This window comes from Phascolarctos cinereus, unplaced genomic scaffold (genome assembly GCF_003287225.1).
Source record: "Phascolarctos cinereus isolate Bilbo 61053 unplaced genomic scaffold, phaCin_HiC Scaffold_2;HRSCAF=192, whole genome shotgun sequence".
Classification (NCBI taxonomy): Eukaryota; Metazoa; Chordata; class Mammalia; order Diprotodontia; family Phascolarctidae; genus Phascolarctos; species Phascolarctos cinereus.
The window spans coordinates 351,143,742-351,161,365 of record NW_027555625.1 but is presented as its reverse complement, the minus strand read 5'-3'; the positions used below and the strand labels follow the sequence as shown (position 1 = coordinate 351,161,365).

Genomic DNA, 17,624 nt, shown 5'->3' with positions numbered 1-17,624 from the left:
CATCTAGTTCAACACTGTCATTTGAAAGAGGAGGAAACTGTTCATGAGCATTCTAAAGTAAAAAGGAATTTCATAAAAGACACAGAAAAAAATCTTTGTAAGTCTTACTTTTTCCTGTACTGCACTGTTATTTGTATTCTTTTTGTTAATTAATTCTTCTTTTTCTTGCTGCAATTTTCCCAGCGTGGCTTCCAAAGGACACAGCTGCTCTTTTGAATCCTAAAAGAAAAAAAAAAGCATACACATTAAGGAAGAGTGGCTTCATATCATCCCAGGATCTTTACTATGAAATGTCTCTGGGATGATTCTTAGGGCTATTTTAACATAGCTTTTACAATCACAGCAGCTTGTGGGTGAGGTGGTATCCTTTATTTATGCTTGCACCTTGTTCTTGTTTATATATACAGAACTATAAAGATATTCAGTAATACATTTATCAGGGATTAATGAATATAACAAATAACTCTGATAGTAAATCTAAAAATTTAATTAAAATGGCTCCATCTCTCAAGTTGTAACACAATCCTAGAAGCTTAAGAGTTGGAAGCAACCTTAGTCTGAGGGTTCTTAACCTAAGGTGTATGACACTGTTTTATAAAATATTTTGGTAAGTGTACTGCAATGTAAGTGGTTTTCTTTGTAATCCCTATGTATTTGTTTTATACTTTTAAAAACATTGCTCTGAGAAGGGGCCCAATAGGCTTCACCAGACTGCCAAAGGGGTTCACAACATAAAAATAGTTAAGGACCCCTGGTCTAATCCAACCCAAGCAGGAATTCTCATCTCTAACAGGTGGTCATCCAGCCTTTACTTAAATAATGGGAATCTTATTGTCTAATACTGAACTGACTCCATTTTTGACAATTTAATTGTTAAGAAGTGATTCTTCATATTGAGCTTAAATTTGCCTCTCAACTCACAGACACTGATCCTACTTCTGCCCTCTCAAGCCAAAATACACTTATACCTTCTTCCACATAACAGGCCTTCAAATACTGGAAGACACTTATCATGTTTCCCTAAAGCAATCTTGTTAACTGAAGGGGTAAAATAGGGAAAAATCAAATAATAATAATCCCTTGTTAGTTTCCAAAGTGTTTTCACACATGTTGATGTCAACTTGTATATTCTTACTTTTATTTCTCGATGTAAGGACTGAACTTCTGTGGACAATTCGACTGTCTGCTCCTCCAGTTGCTGTCGACGTTGCAGATTACTAGATATCTGAAGTTTTTCTGATTTAAGTTCATTGACCGTACTTTTTAGGTGTTGGATTTGCTCTTGCTGGTCCTGTACAAGCTTACGATTCAACTCAATTTTGCTGGAGACTACGATGAAAACACATGCCAAAGATGAAATACCGTATCACTCAACATTTACCACCGTAAATCAAAGAAAACTAGTAGAAGTCCACTTTCAGCAAAATGTCCTGTCACACTATACATTAATCAATTTAAAAGCATTTATTAAGCAGTTCATATGTGCTAGGTACCAGGGACACAAAGACAAAACTAAGACAGCCCCTATCCTCCAGGAACTTACATTTTATCAGGGACAGCTTGGTGGTGCAGTGGAGAAGCAACGGGCCTAGAGTCAGGGAGACTCGAGTTCAAATTCAGCGACCCTGGACAAGGTAAGTAGCCTCTGTTTCCTCAACTGTAAAATGTAGATAAGAATAGCATCTACCTCATAGGGCTGTGGTGAGGGTCAAATGAAATCTTATTTGTAAAGTGCCCTATAAGCTATTATGATTGTTGTTGTTAGAGACATCATGTACACATGACGAGAGCAGTGAGCACATTCCAAGGAATGTTTTTAAGAATCTGCCTACTTTATAGAGTATGTGAAAGGGAATCACATACAATAAGCCAGGAAACTGGAAATTGGAGTCAGGTTGAGAAGTCTGCATTTGATCCTAAAGGTCCCCAAAGGGAACCAGTGGTGTTTACTGAGCAGGGAAGAGTCATGATTCAGAATATAATTTTGCCATCCATAGAAGATAGACTGAAACAGTCCAGGTGAGAAATAATGAGGATGTGAATTAGGGTGGTGATCACGTGAGGGGACTGATATGGAGGCAGATGCACCAAGACTTGATAAGTTAGGGCAGCCAGGTGGCACAGTGGATAGAGCCCTGGCCTTGGAGTCAGGAGGATCTGAGTTCAAATTCAGCCTGAGACACCTGGCACTTACTAGCTGTGTGACCCTGGGCAAGTCACTTAACCCCAATTGCTTCATCATAAAAAAGTCAGGTGATAGAAGTTTCTGTTGGGGCAACAAGGATGAATGGGTAAAAGAGGTGTTTAAATGATAAAAGTCATCATGTTGGAAAGACTGGATTTTCTGTCTTACCTGTATCCAATCTATGCTGTTTTTCTTGCTTTTCTTGGTTTACTTGTTGAACAGTTCGATCCAAATCTACGCCTTGTAGCTTAGCAGCTTGCTGTGCAATTTTTCGTTCAACATCTCTAAGCTCCATCTTAAAAATAATAAAATTATTTCATTAAAAATATTTTGCACAATATGGTAAATGCATTGCTATTCAGAATCTTCAAAGAGAACAGGTCTCAAGCTAAGTGTAGGCACTACAAGTGGGGCAGCACTGGGAAATACCTCCAGTAGAAGGTAGGATTTGAACTGAGTCTGGAAGGAAGCCAAGCAGCAGAGATCAGAGGGAGAGCATTTCAGGCACGGGAGACAGACAGGGAAATGGGATGGAGCCAGGAGACAGAGTGTTATGTGCAAAGAATGGCTGGAAGGCCCGTGAAGCTGGACGGTAGGGTATGCAGAGTGGAGTAAAGAGTAAGAAAACTAGAAAAATAGAAGGGGCCAGGTTGTGAAAGGTCGTAAAAGTCAAGGAGAACATTCTGCAGGGAGCCACTGCAGGGGAAAGACATAGTCAGACCTCCATTTTAGAAAAATCTAGCAGTTGAGCAGAAAATGGATTAGAGATACTTAAGAGAGATCAACCACTAGGCTACTGCAACAGTCCAGCTATGAAAGGATGAGGGCCTATATCAGGGTGACAGAGGCTGTGTGAGCAGAGAAAGGGCCACATATATAAGAGATGTTGCAAAGGTAGAAATGACAAGACTTGGCGATTGACTGGATATGAGTGTTGACAGAGAATAAGGAACCTAGGATAACACTTAGGTTTCACGCCCAGGTGACTGGGAGGATGGTGGTACCCCAATAGTAACAAAGGAATCAGGACAGGTGGAGGGTCTGAGGAACAAGATAATGTGTTTGGATATGTGAATTTGAGACGTCTATGGGATATCTGGTTCAAGATGTCCAAGGGGAAACTGGTGATGTGAGACTGGAGCTCAGGAGAGAGACAAGACCTTCATATAAAGTTGTCAGAATCATCCACATAGAGACTGCGCACATGGGAGCCAGTGACATTGCCAAGCAAGACAGTACAGAGGGGAGAAAAGGACCCAGAACAGATCCTTGCAGGGTACCCACATGGCCATGACCTGGATGAAGATCTAGCAAAGAAGACTGCGAGGGAACAGACAGGTAGGAAAAAAATCAGGAACAAGGAATGTCATAAAAACCTAGAGAGGAACAATATTAACAATAACGTTAAAGACTGCTGAGAGGCCAAAACAGATGAGGATTGAGAAAAGGTCATTAGATTTGGTAATTAAGAGATCACTGGAAACTATGGCAAGAGTAATTTCAGTTGAATAATGAGGTCACAAAGCAGGAGTTTTGAAAAAAGTGAGAGAAGAAAAAGTGAAGGCACTTTTTGAGAAAGCATATGACTTTCTCAAGGAGTTGAGCCACAAACAAGTAGAGATATAGGCTGGTTTTACAATGACAGTCACACAGTCAGTCCACCTCTAGGCTTTCCACAAAGGCTTTCAGTTTGGTAAAAACTGCCAGAGCTTACACTCTGAGGATATAAAGCACAGACCCAGGGTTTACAAGTGTAATTAATGTTCAGGAAATTAAGTTAATAAAACAATAAAAATGTTAGTAAATAAAAATGTAGTCAGGAATGCAAATGACATGCAAGGGAAAATACAGAAATGAAAAGGAAGTTGATTAACATTTGTTAACAAATTGAAAGATATTTCATTTTTACACAGGGCAAAACCAAAGACTACAACAACGAAGTTCTGCTTTCTAATTCTAATTTTGATGTACTGCTCACCTTTTCTCTTTAATTTTAGGTTAACTTGCCAAATGCCTAAGCATCACAAACTTCTTATTTTCTAGCAGATTGTTTTAAATTTGAAGGTGTCATTTCTTCATCCACAACATTTCATCTTTCTTAAAAAACAATGTAGGACTACCTACATGCCTAACACCATTTGGAGACTATAAAGTATGGCTATGAGGATGAATAGCAAGTATATTGCATTATAAACTCTTTTATTGAGCTCATGCTACATGCAAAGCTCTGCTGCAAGGAGAGGTCCCCAACAAAACATCTTTATAGTTATATGTAAGACTTTCCTAGCAAAAAGTAAAGAACAAGCTGTATTTCAGTATTTCCACTGGACAATGGACACCATGGGCAATTACTAGCTGTATGACCGTGGGCACGTCACTTAACTCCATAGCCTAGCAAAAAAACAAAACAAAACAAAAAACCTCCAAAAGAATAAATAAATAAAATCACACCATGCCGGCTACCTCCTCCTCATAAAATTTATCTACGATCAGCTGCTAGAAGAGGTCAATGGATTGGATAAGAGAATTTAAGAACAAGACAAAGAGATGGTGAGAGTAAATCAAAAGGTTGGCTTGAGGGACCAACGTGCCTGCAAGTTAATGGGTATATGACACTTGATAAGAATGATGGAAACCAGGAAAGGAATCTATAACAAATTCTACAGAAGTATTATCATGCCCTCCAAAAGGAACTCTACATACCTGTAACCTTTCCATGATAGTAACATCTGTTAAACATGCTTTAGCACTTTCCTCTTCAGGTATTAAAGTACCTAAGAGAGTCTCTTGTTCTTCTATTTCACCCTTTAGATGCTGTATGTCCCTGTTCACATTCTGTAGTTTATTCCTCAATTCTGGTATTTCTCTTTCCTTCAAATCAATTATGTTTTGCCTTGATAAAAAACACACACATACACACACACAAAACTCTAAGTAAAAACTCAGTTCAACAATTATATTCCACGTACACTCACTAAGTTATGTATTATATACAAGGCATTGTGCTAAATTTCTGTTCTTAATTTTAAAAGTACATTTTAAGCTGTTATTGATGCCTCTTACCATGGCCATTTCCCAACATATTTCTCCCTCTCACTGAACCCTTCATTGTAAAGAAGAAAAACAGTAAAGCAAAGCCAGCAAACACAACCACCACATCAAACCATATATGCAGCATTCTTCCCCTAGAGTTTCCCACCCTTCTGTGGAAGGGAGGGACATGGTGTTTCACCATCTTTGGGATCAAGTGATCATTATAGTAAATCAGAATTTGGTTCTTTCAGTGTTGTAGTTGCAGTCACAGAGTATACTGTTCTCCTTTTCTGTTTACCTAGTTAGATTTATTTTCAAGTAAAAGGTTTCTAATGAAGTCATGTATAAAAGATACATTGTTAGAGGAGTACTCCAAAGGCTATATTTCAACCAAGTCAAACCCTTTTGTAATAAATGAAGTGGGATTACTTACTCTCTCTCTCTCTCTCTCATGCACACTGCCATAAAATGCACATTTTTGGGGCCCAGCCTGTTGTAACACGCTATCTCTGCGCTAGACATGCTCCTCCACATCTATAATCTTCCATGACAGAATTTTCTATGCAGCAAATTTCTACCATGTGGGTCTAATTAGCGGAAGCCTGGTGACTCCTTGTCCATGACCATCAGAGGCAGGAAACAAATCAGATGACCTGAGCAAGCCTTCCCCTCTCTGTAAAAGCCCTGGTCTTCCACTGTATCACTAAACATCTCTGTGGTGTGGAGATGGGAACCCAGCTGAGCCACATATATCAAGTAAATCTGCTTCTTCACGACTTATGCCCATTGCTCCTAATTCTACCTATGTAGCCAAAAAAAAATTAAAGCCTTCTTCCACATGATAGCCCTTCACATACTTGAAACTGTGTCCCTTCTAATATTTCTTCAATCTAAACATTCTCACTTCCTTCAGTACAAAAGGACTAGGCCTTGACACAGCCTCATTAAATGCAGCCTTAAGGCTGAATTAGCTCTCATGCTGACCTTATAGTTTTGATACTCAACACCTTTTCAATTAGCCCTCAATTACGTCTCCCCCTTTGACCGGAGGGCTAAAGAGCAGAGCATTAAAACTCCTTCCAAAGCCTTCCTTTACAAAGGGCTCAACAAGTTTCCTGGTAACTCCATTTTCCATCAGCAGCTCTACTTGGCTTCAACTCCAGGGAACACCATGGTCAGTGTCCAGTACCCCATGGGTGATGCTTCCCCCTACCTCCCAGCTTTTCAGCTTTCTTTTGTATGCTGTCTTCCTCCATTATAAGCCCCATGAGGGCAATGATTGTCTTTGCTTATTTGTATCCCCAGTACTTAGCACAGTGCCTCACCCATGATAGGTGTTTAATAAATGTTTATTTAATTTAAATTAATAATAGTCCACTAAAGCTCACAGATCATTTTTAGATAAACTGCTATCTAGCCACTCCTCTCCAAACTCACACTCATGAAGTTGAGTTTTTGAACCCAAGTAGAAACCTTTACATCTAAAAAGAAGCATAATATAATAAAGAGAGTGGCAGGACTTGTCAGAAAGACTTTGGTTGAAAGGTGTATGACCCTGGAGAAGCCAAGTAACCTCTCCCAGCCTCAGATTCCATATCTGTAACATGAGAGTCATTTTATGTGTTGCACTTATCTCTCAGAATTGTTGTGACACTGAAATGAGAAAATGTGTGTAAAATACTTTATAAATGTCCTTTCTTATTATAATATAGTGATTTAAAATTTGCTAAGTGCTACATACACAGTAGCTCATTTGAACTTCATCACAACCCTATGAGGTAGATACTACAGGTATTAGAATCACAGAGCTGAACAAACCCTCAGGAGTCATCTAGTTCAACCCACATTTGAAAAGGAACCCCTAATACAACATACCCAACCAGCCATGGCAAAATGACCATCCAACCTTTGCCAGAAGACTAGTCTACTATCTTCTAAGGCAGCCCATTCCACAACAGATAGCTTTTGAAACTTATCCCCTAGTTTCTGATCTGCCCTCTTGGGGATAAACCAAGTTAAGTAATCCTCCTTTTACATAAAAGCTCTTCAAATACTTGAAGCCACTAAAATGCTTCCCTCTCCTCCAAAGCTTATTGGGGCAATCCTCAAATGGCATGGACTCTAGTCCTTTCACCATTGTGACTGTCCTCCTGTGGACTAAACTTTGGCACCCAAAACTGAAGTATATAATACTCCAGCTGTAGTTTGACCCAGGGCTAATACACAGGGATCATCACTACCTTATTCTTGGAAGCCATTGCTTTCTTAAATGAAACTCAAGATCACATTAGCTTTTTCTTGGTTGCCACCCAAATATGATTGCTGATTTATCCCAAATTTACCAAAACCCCTAAATCCTTCGGTGCTTAGTATGCCAAACGCACACTTGCCAAAAACACTATTTTATGGAGAACTCACACCCTCACATGGTAATCAGAAGAAGTGATATAAGGCCATTTTCAAGGTCTCTCTTAAGGACTTTGGAATCGACTGCATGACATGGGAGACACTTGCACAGAACTTCCCAGCATCAGAGAAGGGGCTGTGCTCTATGAGCAAGCGCAACTGAAATAGCTCAAAAGAAATGCGAGATGCATTAAGTTTAGAGAATCCACCCCAAAAGTTCACATGGACTATTTATTTAGCCCGACCCGCGTAGAGCATTCTGAGCTCGAATTGGTCTGATTAGCCACAGTCAGACTCACTGTGACTTAATTCTAACATAGTGATGTCATTTGGTTCTTTTCGAGAACAAAGGACAACAATCAACAATGCCTGGCAGAAAGCTTGGTTTTTTTTTTCTTTTTGTAAAAGAATTAATTTTTTGTCATCATGAACCTGAAAAACACTGACAAACAGGAATACTGCCATATATATAAAACAACATCAAGAAAGAGGGTTATGTATATGAAACTGAATCTCCTTTACCTACAACTTATAATAAATTAGTTCCAAACCAATACCACTTGTCTTTCCTTCTGAACTACCTTCTTTTCTCTTCTGTGCATTTTTAAATGCTCCAGTGATTTTTTTTGGCATTACTTTTAAAAATCATTTTAATTGGCAAAAATCTACTTTTTTACTTTTCCACCCCCTCTGGAATTGTAACTGGTTATCATAATAATTTGAGTTCCTAAATCTTTCAAAATTGTTTGACTTTAAATTATCCTCTTTGTTCTGTTCACTTTCTTCTCCATCAGTTCATAAAAACTTCCCAAGTTTTCTTTTAGTATTTCTTATAGCACAATCTAATTTATATGATTTTATATACCATAATTCGTTTAGGCATTCTCCAATTGATGGGTATTCCTCTCAGAATCCAATTCTTTGTCACCACAAGAAGCTTTAAATATATTTGTACATCCTTATTAAAGAGGTTATTTGGTTTAGGACTCCTCCCTTTCTTAATGTACTCTCCCTCTAATTTCCATTGTTTCCTTCTCCTGTTTGATGTTTCTGTACTCAACTCTGTGTGTGTGAATGTATGTGTATTATTTCCTTCTTTGACCAGTTCAGGTGAACAGTGAAGTTCAAGTGTTAGCTACTCCTCCAAATCCTTCCTCCTATAAAGGAGCACCTTATCAACCCCAATTATGTGAGATAATTTCCCCTTTCTTCTCCCTTTCTATTCTTTTAAGATCATCAAGACATAGGAGAACCACTCTCAGTCTCTCCCTACCTACTGAGACTCGTAAGGCTAACAAGATTCAGGAGGATAAATACATTATCTCCCCATATTTGAATGTAAGCATTTTATTCTAGTTTAGTCCCATTATCATTATTCATTCATGTTTAACTTTTTGTTTCTCTTGACTCCTGAGTTTGAATTTCAAAGTTTCTATGCAGCTCCGGTCTTTTCAACAGGCATGCTTGAAAGTCCTCTATTTCATTAAAAATTCTTTTTTTTCCTCTGAAGATTTTCTGTTTTGCTACATAAATTATTCTTTGTTGTAGGCCTATATCCTTTGCTTTTTGGAGTATTATATTCTAAGCTCTCTACTCCTTTATGGTGGTAACTATGATCCTGACTGTAGCACCTTGGTATCTGAATTCTTTCTTTCCGGCCACTTGGACCTGGAAGGCCTGGAATTTGGTTATGATGGGAGTTTACATTTTGGGGCTTCTTTCAAGAGGTGACCAGTGAATTATTATTCCAGTTTGTTCTCTGGTTCTAAGAGATTTGGGTAGCTTTCTTTCATGATTTCTTGAAATAAGATGCCTAGGCTCTTTCTTGTTGGTCATAGCTTTTATGTAATCCAGTGATTCTTAAATTCTCTCTCCTTGATAGGTTTTCCAGGTCATTTGATTTTGCTATAAGAGACTTTCAATTTTCTTTCATTTTTCAGCCTTTTTACTTTGTCTTATTTCTTGTTGTCTCAAGAGGTCATTGGCTTTTATTTATTCCATTCTAATTTTCAGAGAGCTTATTTCTTAGGCAAGGTTTTCTTTCTCTTGTGCCAAACTCCAAATTCTCTTTCCAATTCTTTCTTCCATAGCTCTCATTTCTTTTCCATTTTTCCCTCTCCTCCATTCTCATTTGGTTTTTAAAATCATTTTTAGCTCTTAAAATTCTAGTTGAATTTGTGCGTAAGTTGTGTTCTTCTTTGAGGCTTTTGCTGGCAAATGTTCTGAAGTCACTCTCTTCTTCTGGGTTTGTATCTTATCTACCATGCTAAGAGCTTTTTATGGTAGGATTCTTTTTGTTTGTTTGCTCATTCTAACAACCTACTTTCTAACTCCGGACTTTATATAAGGGGCCAGGCTTTGTGTACTTCTGGATGGAATGTCTGGGCTGGCTTTGTTAATGCTTTCTTTGGGTACAGAATTGATTATATGGGTACAAGTTGTGTTATTCCAATATCTCAGGGACAGCTCAGGCTGGGGACCTATAAGCTTTCCATGTCCATTCTGTAAGCTTTTCCCAGTTTGATTCAGGGCAAGTATGATCACTACTCTGCTGGTCTGAGCTCTGCAAGTTCCTGACCTGGATCTAGGTCTGAGTAACACTCATGTGGGCTTTGTCTCAGACTGGAAGTTCCAACAGACTGCTGCTTGACTCAGCCACTATCAGCCAGCTGGGAAGATGTGCTAGCTCAGAGTAACAGAACTGCAGGGTCCCCTTTGTTCTGGGATTTCTGCCCTGGTTATTCCACTGCAGGCTTCAAACTGGGCTACCGGCTAGTTTTGAGGTCCCGTTTTGTTTCTGATTTCAGAGCCATATGGCTACTGTTTGCTTCTGAACTTGTTCCTCATTTAATACACAGCCTCGCACCACCCCTGCGTCCAGTCCCCTCCTCAGTCTACCCAGATCTGTGACCCAGAATGGGGCAGTGAGTGACAAAACTGCCAGTCGGCACTTATTTACACTCCTTGCACAAGGGTGAGGTGCTGTCACAGCATAGGGCAGAGACCGTTTCTTGCTCTTGAGCTCAGCCTCAGTCCTCTTGCAGTCCCTGGGTATTGGAATGGTCTCAGCTGAGTGACTACAGCACGCTTCTTGACGGACCCTGTCCCTAGTACCTATAAACCTCTCTGTCTGTCACCCGATGCTCACCTGGGTCAGAAAAACGACTCCTTGTGACTTTCTCATGGAATTCCCAATCCTGATTTGGTCTGGTGCATTTTCTAGATCTGTCTGGACTGTTTTGTGGTGGGGTGGAGTCTGTGGGGGGAGACAGGAGAGGAACCTTGCTGTATTTCTTCCTGCTATTCTGCCATAGTAAGCTCTTAATAAAAAGCTTGTTAACCTGACTTTTGTTTTGCAAAACTATGTCCCCTAGAAACAACTCTGAAGAATTCAGCATAAAAGTTTATTTGTTTCATGACTACTTTAAGAACTTTCCACTGAGAAGGATTTACTTTTGGAAAAATATAATTTCTTTTACAATAAAAATAACAGCAGGAGGCAATGAATGCCGGATGGTTGAATTCACTTGGATGCACAATACTTTATTCTGGACAAAAAAAAAAGAATAATAATTTAATTTTTCATCTAACTAACAAACACTTGGTTTGGATGGGTGCATTTTTACAATCACAGTGTTACTATAAGAAAAATGTTCGGGTTTTTTTGTTTTGTTTTTACCTTATTGGTTTAAGACCCATCATTTCATCACGCCTTTTTTCTCTTCTCTTCAGCTCAGATTCTGTTGACTTGAGTTTGTCTGGAGCCAAGCGTAGCTTGGATTGCAAATCACTTATCACATCTTGTAGTTCAGCCTCTGTCTGAAAGACTCTTTGACACACAGGGCAACATGACTGGTTTTCATCAGTTAGCTGAGTAATAAACTGGGAGTAAACTGCTGTGGCTCCAGCAAGCATTGCTGTTTTTAAGAAAGGAAAAGAGAATTTTCTAAATTTGGCATTTTATAAACTAGATTTCATGTATCCAAAGACGAGACATCAACATTGTTCTCTTCTCTACAATGAGTGTGATTGCTTGAACGAATACACTATTTTTTTTTCCCAACTGATATGTTTACTTTTTCCTCCCGTAAGCTGAAGCATACAATTAGTTCAACATAAAGGCACGTAATAAAACAGCATAGTAAGAAAAGTCGAAATAAAACATTTCCCCCATAAACCTGGGGCACAGGTATATCTCAAAAATACATACAACCACATGTAGAGAGAATAGGTTTGTTTAGAGATAACATACAATGGTCATACATTTAGAGAATATATGTGGCAGAGCACATATATGGTGTGAATGAATACACTATTAAAAAGCCTCAGCTAGCGGCTGCTAGGTGGCGCAGTGGATAGAGCACCAGCCCTGGACTCAGGAGGACCTGAGTTCAAATCCAGCCTCAGACACATAACACTTACTAGCTGTGGGACCCTGGGCAAGTCACTTAACCCCACTGCCTAACCAAAAAAAAAAAAAGCCTCAGCTTCCTCAATTGTATGACAGGGATGACAATAATTGCACTGACTTCAATAGTTGTAATGAGGATCAAATGAGATATTTGTAAAGCATTTAGCACAGTCCCTGGCACATAGTAAGTACTATATAAATGCTTCTACCTTTCCCTTTCTCATTAAAAGGACCAAAATTCACTTATTTAAATTTTCTTTCATCAAAGATTCCTAAATATCATTTGTACAAATTACTTTTTTGAGTTAAGGAAAAAAGCAAGATAAAAGGAACTCTTAAGAGTATTTTCTAAATGGTCAAAAAATTTATAAATTTTACCTCGTTGTTTAGAAGACTTTTCAATTTCATCCATTAGTTTGTCTAAATCACTTTCAAAATCTTGACTCCCACAAACATCAAATAGTTTGTCTTCATATTTGGACAACTGTTCTTCCTTTTGCTTGAGTTCATTATTGATGTGATTTTTATTTTGTTCTGCCGAAGCTAGTTCTTTACTGAAATAGAAATGAATCTGCTTTTAAAACATGAGCTGTGCTCTTAAAATACATAAGAGAAACAGAATTAGAATAATTTAAAATATATGGTTAAAAACTGAATCAAAATAATTACATTTCCACAAAATATATACATATATCAAAGAAAATATGAAAGATCTAAAAGAATACAAAAAATAACTAAGGGAACATTCCTTGATGGGGTGGAGGCTGAACAAGATAGGCAAAAATGTATTAATAAGTATGATAATTAAAAATGAAGTTAGTGACTAAAATTGGTATACAGGCAAGTAACTTCAAAGCTTGATAAGCACTTGGTCAGATTAGCAAGGGACAGATTTAGTACCTATGACAGAGCAAACAGATCTAATGAATCCATCAGTCAATTAACAAGTATTTGTTGTCTACTACAGTGGTTCTTGTGTCATGGATCCCTTCAGCAGTCTGGTGGAGATTATGGGTCCTTTCCCAGAATAATGTTTTTAAGCAACTGAAAGAAATGCTAAATTTCAGTTACAGGCTAGTGAAAATAAAGACGTAATTTTTTTTCCATCCAAGTTTAACTCCTGGTCTACTCTGAGCCATGCACTATGCTAAGTGCTGGAGATACAAAGAGAAAAATGAAATGGTTCCTCTTCCTCAGGACGATATAGTCATATATAAGTACATAAAAAGTAAACAACCCATCTATAGCTCTTACTAGGCCTAGCTCAAGAAGACCAAAGGAGAAAAAGGATCTACATATAAAAAAATTTGTAGCAGTTCTTTTTGTAGTAGTAAAATAATGAAAATTAAGGGGGGTACCCATCTATTAGACAATGTCTAAATAACTTATGGTATATGAGTGTAAAGAAAGATTACTATAATGTAAGAAGTGATTAAATGGATGGTTTCAGAAAAACCTGGGAAGACCTGTATTAATCAATGCAGACTGACAATTTATACAATGTCACTGTTCAAAAGACCAACTAAAAAGACCTGAGACCTCTGATCACTGCAACGTCCAACTGTGAATCCAGAGGACCAACGATGAAGCCGCCTCTTAACAGAGAGGTGATAGACTCAAGATGTAGAATAAGACATACTTTTTCAGGCATGGCCAATGTGGCAATTTGTTTTGCTTGATTGTGCATATTTTTTACAAGGGCTTTTTTCTTTTCCTTTTTTTTTGGGGGGGGGAGAGGGGGAGTCCAAAAGAGGAGAGGGAGGAAAGGTCACTGAGATTTTTTTTTAAAAGCAGAGAACATATCGGAGGCCAGAAATAAGAACACACATGCCAGATAACTTCAAAAGCTATCGGTTAAATTTATTATATATTTACGAAGAAGAGCAATACATATATAATAGAGACCTGCAGTTCCACGTACAATCCTCTTTTTTCTGTTCTAATATATATTATAGAAATGCCCATTTTATTCATTTCGGTTTTTTGAGGGGTCAAGTTAAGAATAAAAATAAGTTTAATAAATTCAAAATAAATTAAGGTGTTTCAAGAGGGAGGATATCAGCACCTTGTGGGGAGGGTTCAAGAACAGCTTTATGTAGAAGGCTTTGAAAGAAGTAAAGGATTCAGGAGGGAGTACATTCTAGATATATGGGGATAACCAATGCAAAGGCACAGAGATGAGCGATCGAGTGCTATGTGCAAAAAACAACAGTCTGGCTGGACCATAGTGTGTGTGAATGAGAGTAATATAAAATGAGTCTGGAAAGGCAGATGGGGCAAGATTGTGAAAGGCCTTAAAAACCAAAAAAAAGGTATATAATTTATCCTAAAAGCAATAGGGAGTCATTGAGGATAATATGGTGAGACCTGCACTGAAGGAAAATCACTCTGGCAGCTATGTGGAGAATGAACTGGAGCGGGTAAGATTTCGATCAGGGAGACTGATTGGCACTCAACTGCAACAGTGCAGGAGAAACAAAGGATTGAGGTAGTAGCTACATGAATTGGTAGAAATCATCAGATACTAGAAATGTCGAGAGGGTATAAATATCAAGACTTGACAACTGACTGCACATGTAGGATAAGGAAATCTGAGAAGTCAAGACACCAAGGAATCATGATGGTCCTCTCAATTAAAACGGGGAAGTTCTGAATAGGGCTGTTTGCAGGCAAAGATAATTTTATTTCGGATATGTTGAGCTTGAGATGTCTATGGGACTTCCAGTCTGAAATGCCCAACAGGCAACTCATGATGTGGGACTAGATCTCAAGAGAAAGACTGAGACTGAACACCCTGATCTGTCAGAGACGATAAGTCATGGAAGTCGATAAGGTCAGCAAGGGAGAGAGCACAGTAAGAAAGCAGTATAAATGAAGAGCCTTGTGATATGCACACTTAGGGGACATGATGTGGATGATTCAGAAGAGTGAGAAGTCAGGTGGGAAGAGAACCAAGAGAAGGGAACGTCATGTCAAATGAGAGAGTATCTAGGAAGAAAACACCGTCAGCAGTGTCAGATGCTACAAAGATCTAGAAAGATGAGGACTAAGAAAAGACCATCCAACTAGACAATTAGAAATCATTGTTAACCCTGGAAAAAGCAGCTTCAGATGAGTGACAAGACTGGAAACTAGACTGCAAAGTGTTCAGCAGTGAGAGAGAGGAAAGGAAGTGGAAGCAACAAGCGTAAACAGCCTTTTTCTCAGTATGACTGAGAATTTGCTCAAGATACAGAATGAGAGCTTGAAGGAATGGTAGCTCTAGTGAAGTAAATCAACAAGCCAAGTTAGGATGAGAGAAGTCAAGAAGCTGAAACGAGAAAGTGTCTGGCCTAGGGCAGCTCAAGACTTTCAAAGTTCAGATACAACAATGGCCACCTCAATTTTAAAAGAAGCCTAAGAGACTGGTGAGCCTGGCTCCCTTGAGGAAGTAGTTTTGTTTTCCTCGACCAGAGGTGGAATCCTCAAAGTATGAAGAAGGCAGCAGGGAGGGAAGAAGTTCTATATCCTCAGAACATGGAGACTTAAAAGGGTATGAGATCCTTAGAGTTCTTGGGGCCCTTGATATCTGTTTAAGTTTGCCGGAGGCCTCAGGTTAGACACAATAAAAAATAGCCTATCATAACAATGTTTTCTTAATTTGCCAAAAACAAACCAAAAAACTCATTTATGAGGGACTGGTCACCCATACACACCATAACATACAGCATTTATTAAAAAGTATCCCTCATTTGGATCACAAAAACTAATAATGCAAATATTATGAATCTGATTTTCTTAATCTCTTAAACAGCTATACAAGACTTCATAGGAAAAGTAGAACAAATCATCACTATTCGCTCTATGCAACTCCATATATTCATAGATGTAGATGAACAAGTATATAGGGATAAGAACTGGACCTGTGATTTCACTGGTACAGGAAACTTCCAAGTGAGGAAACTCCTATCAATGAGGATTGGCACCCCTTTTGCAATACACAGTCTTAACAGATTTGCCTCTAGAACTGAGAGATTAAGGAACTTGCCCTAGGTCACAATGCCAATATGCATCAGAGTCTGAGCCTCAAGGGCAGCTCTCTCTATCCACCTCACTATGTGAATTGCTTTTCAATACATGAATATATACAATTTGCAAAATACGAAAATACTGAATGTGTCAAAACAAGAGTCAACAAAGCATAGTGGAGAGATGCTTGAGTAGGAGTCAGGAAGACTTGGGTTCAAATATCGTCATAGACACTAGCTAGCTGACCCTAGGCAAGTCACTCAACAACTCTTCATCTCTAAAGTAGGGATAATAAATACCTACCTCATAGAGTTGTCATGAGGATGAAACAAGATAACGTGCCTCAAGCACTTGGCAAATCTTAAGAAGCTATATGATGCCATGCCATTTTACTGCAATAACTGATTTTAGGAACAATTTTTAAAAACTGGTCCAGTATGGAAAAAAAAAAACTTCTATAACAAGTATCAAATGAATAACTACTTACTTAAATTTGGCAAGTCTGTCCCTTGTCTGATTAATTTCTTTAGATTTACTATGAAGCCAGTCTTCAAGTTGCTTTTTGTTGGGAAAATAGCCTAACAATGAAGTTAATTCATCACTGTGTCTGGATTTTATTTTTCTTATTTGTTCATCTTTGTCAGCCTATGGAAAAAAATTTTAACACTATTATTTTTTTAACCCATCTGACAGTTTTGATATGCCAGTTATGACACCAAATGAAATATCATTATCTCAGTTACTAACTGGATTAGACCTGTGATTTCACTGGTATAGGGAACTCCCAAGTGAGGAAATTCCAGCTACCAATACAGGTTGTCATCTTCTCTGCAGCTTACAGTCTCCTGAGAATTGCTTACAGCATCCTGAGGTAACAGTTTCATTTTGCCCAGGGTGACAGATCACATAGCCAGTATTTGTCAGAAGTGGGACATGAACCCAGGTATTCCTGGCTTTGATGCCATCTCTCTATCTGCTACAATACACTGCCTCATCAGTTACTAATGCCAAACAAAAAGTTCAATACTACATTAATTTCACTAGAATTAAGATACAATACTTTGTCTCTGGTCAACATTTCCATCTGGGTTCGCGTCATGGTGTGTAGGTTTAATTGTTCCATCTCCTGGTCTAATTTACGAAGGCTTCTGTCCAGGTCTCCTTTCTCCCTTAGTAGTGCTGGTACTTCTTCTTTCAGTGCTGCTATGTTACTGTTTTCCTCTGCCTTACCAAGTTCAAGTTCCTAAGGGAAAAAAGCAGCACAAATTTGCCTTCCGAGTAGCAGCAAAAAACAGGAAGTTAGAAAGTCCATTAGAAAGCTATTGAGCACCAAAAAAGAGGCAGAAATACCCAGGTCTGACAAAAAACACACTCCATGCCAATTAAGGAGACTCTTCTGCTGACTCATGGGATGTAAGCCATCGGCCAAACCACATTTAAGGAATGTGCCATATGTATTTTGATGACAATTTCATGGAAGAATATTCCCACCAGAAAGAAAATAAGAAAAATAAATGAACAAGTCCAAAAGGAGTGGGGGAAAAAAAGAATATTCTTGACATCATCTCCCATCCTGCCCTC

At 38.5% G+C, this 17,624-nt stretch overlaps 1 protein-coding gene across 3 annotated transcripts in view; it reads right to left on the bottom strand.

The window, feature by feature from the left end:
- RAD50 (RAD50 double strand break repair protein) overlaps positions 1–17,624 on the bottom strand; it is a 69,521-nt gene that overhangs the window by 30,480 nt on the left and 21,417 nt on the right. For all 3 annotated transcript variants that reach the window (XM_020991134.1, XM_020991136.1, XM_020991137.2), the window contains exons 11-18: positions 17,104–17,286; positions 16,531–16,688; positions 12,414–12,589; positions 11,304–11,541; positions 4,889–5,078; positions 2,354–2,480; positions 1,136–1,329; positions 109–219 (exon numbers count right to left, since the gene is read on the bottom strand). In XM_020991134.1, the coding sequence (XP_020846793.1) occupies positions 109–219; positions 1,136–1,329; positions 2,354–2,480; positions 4,889–5,078; positions 11,304–11,541; positions 12,414–12,589; positions 16,531–16,688; positions 17,104–17,286 (1,377 nt within the window). The remainder of the gene's footprint in view (positions 1–108; positions 220–1,135; positions 1,330–2,353; positions 2,481–4,888; positions 5,079–11,303; positions 11,542–12,413; positions 12,590–16,530; positions 16,689–17,103; positions 17,287–17,624) is intronic.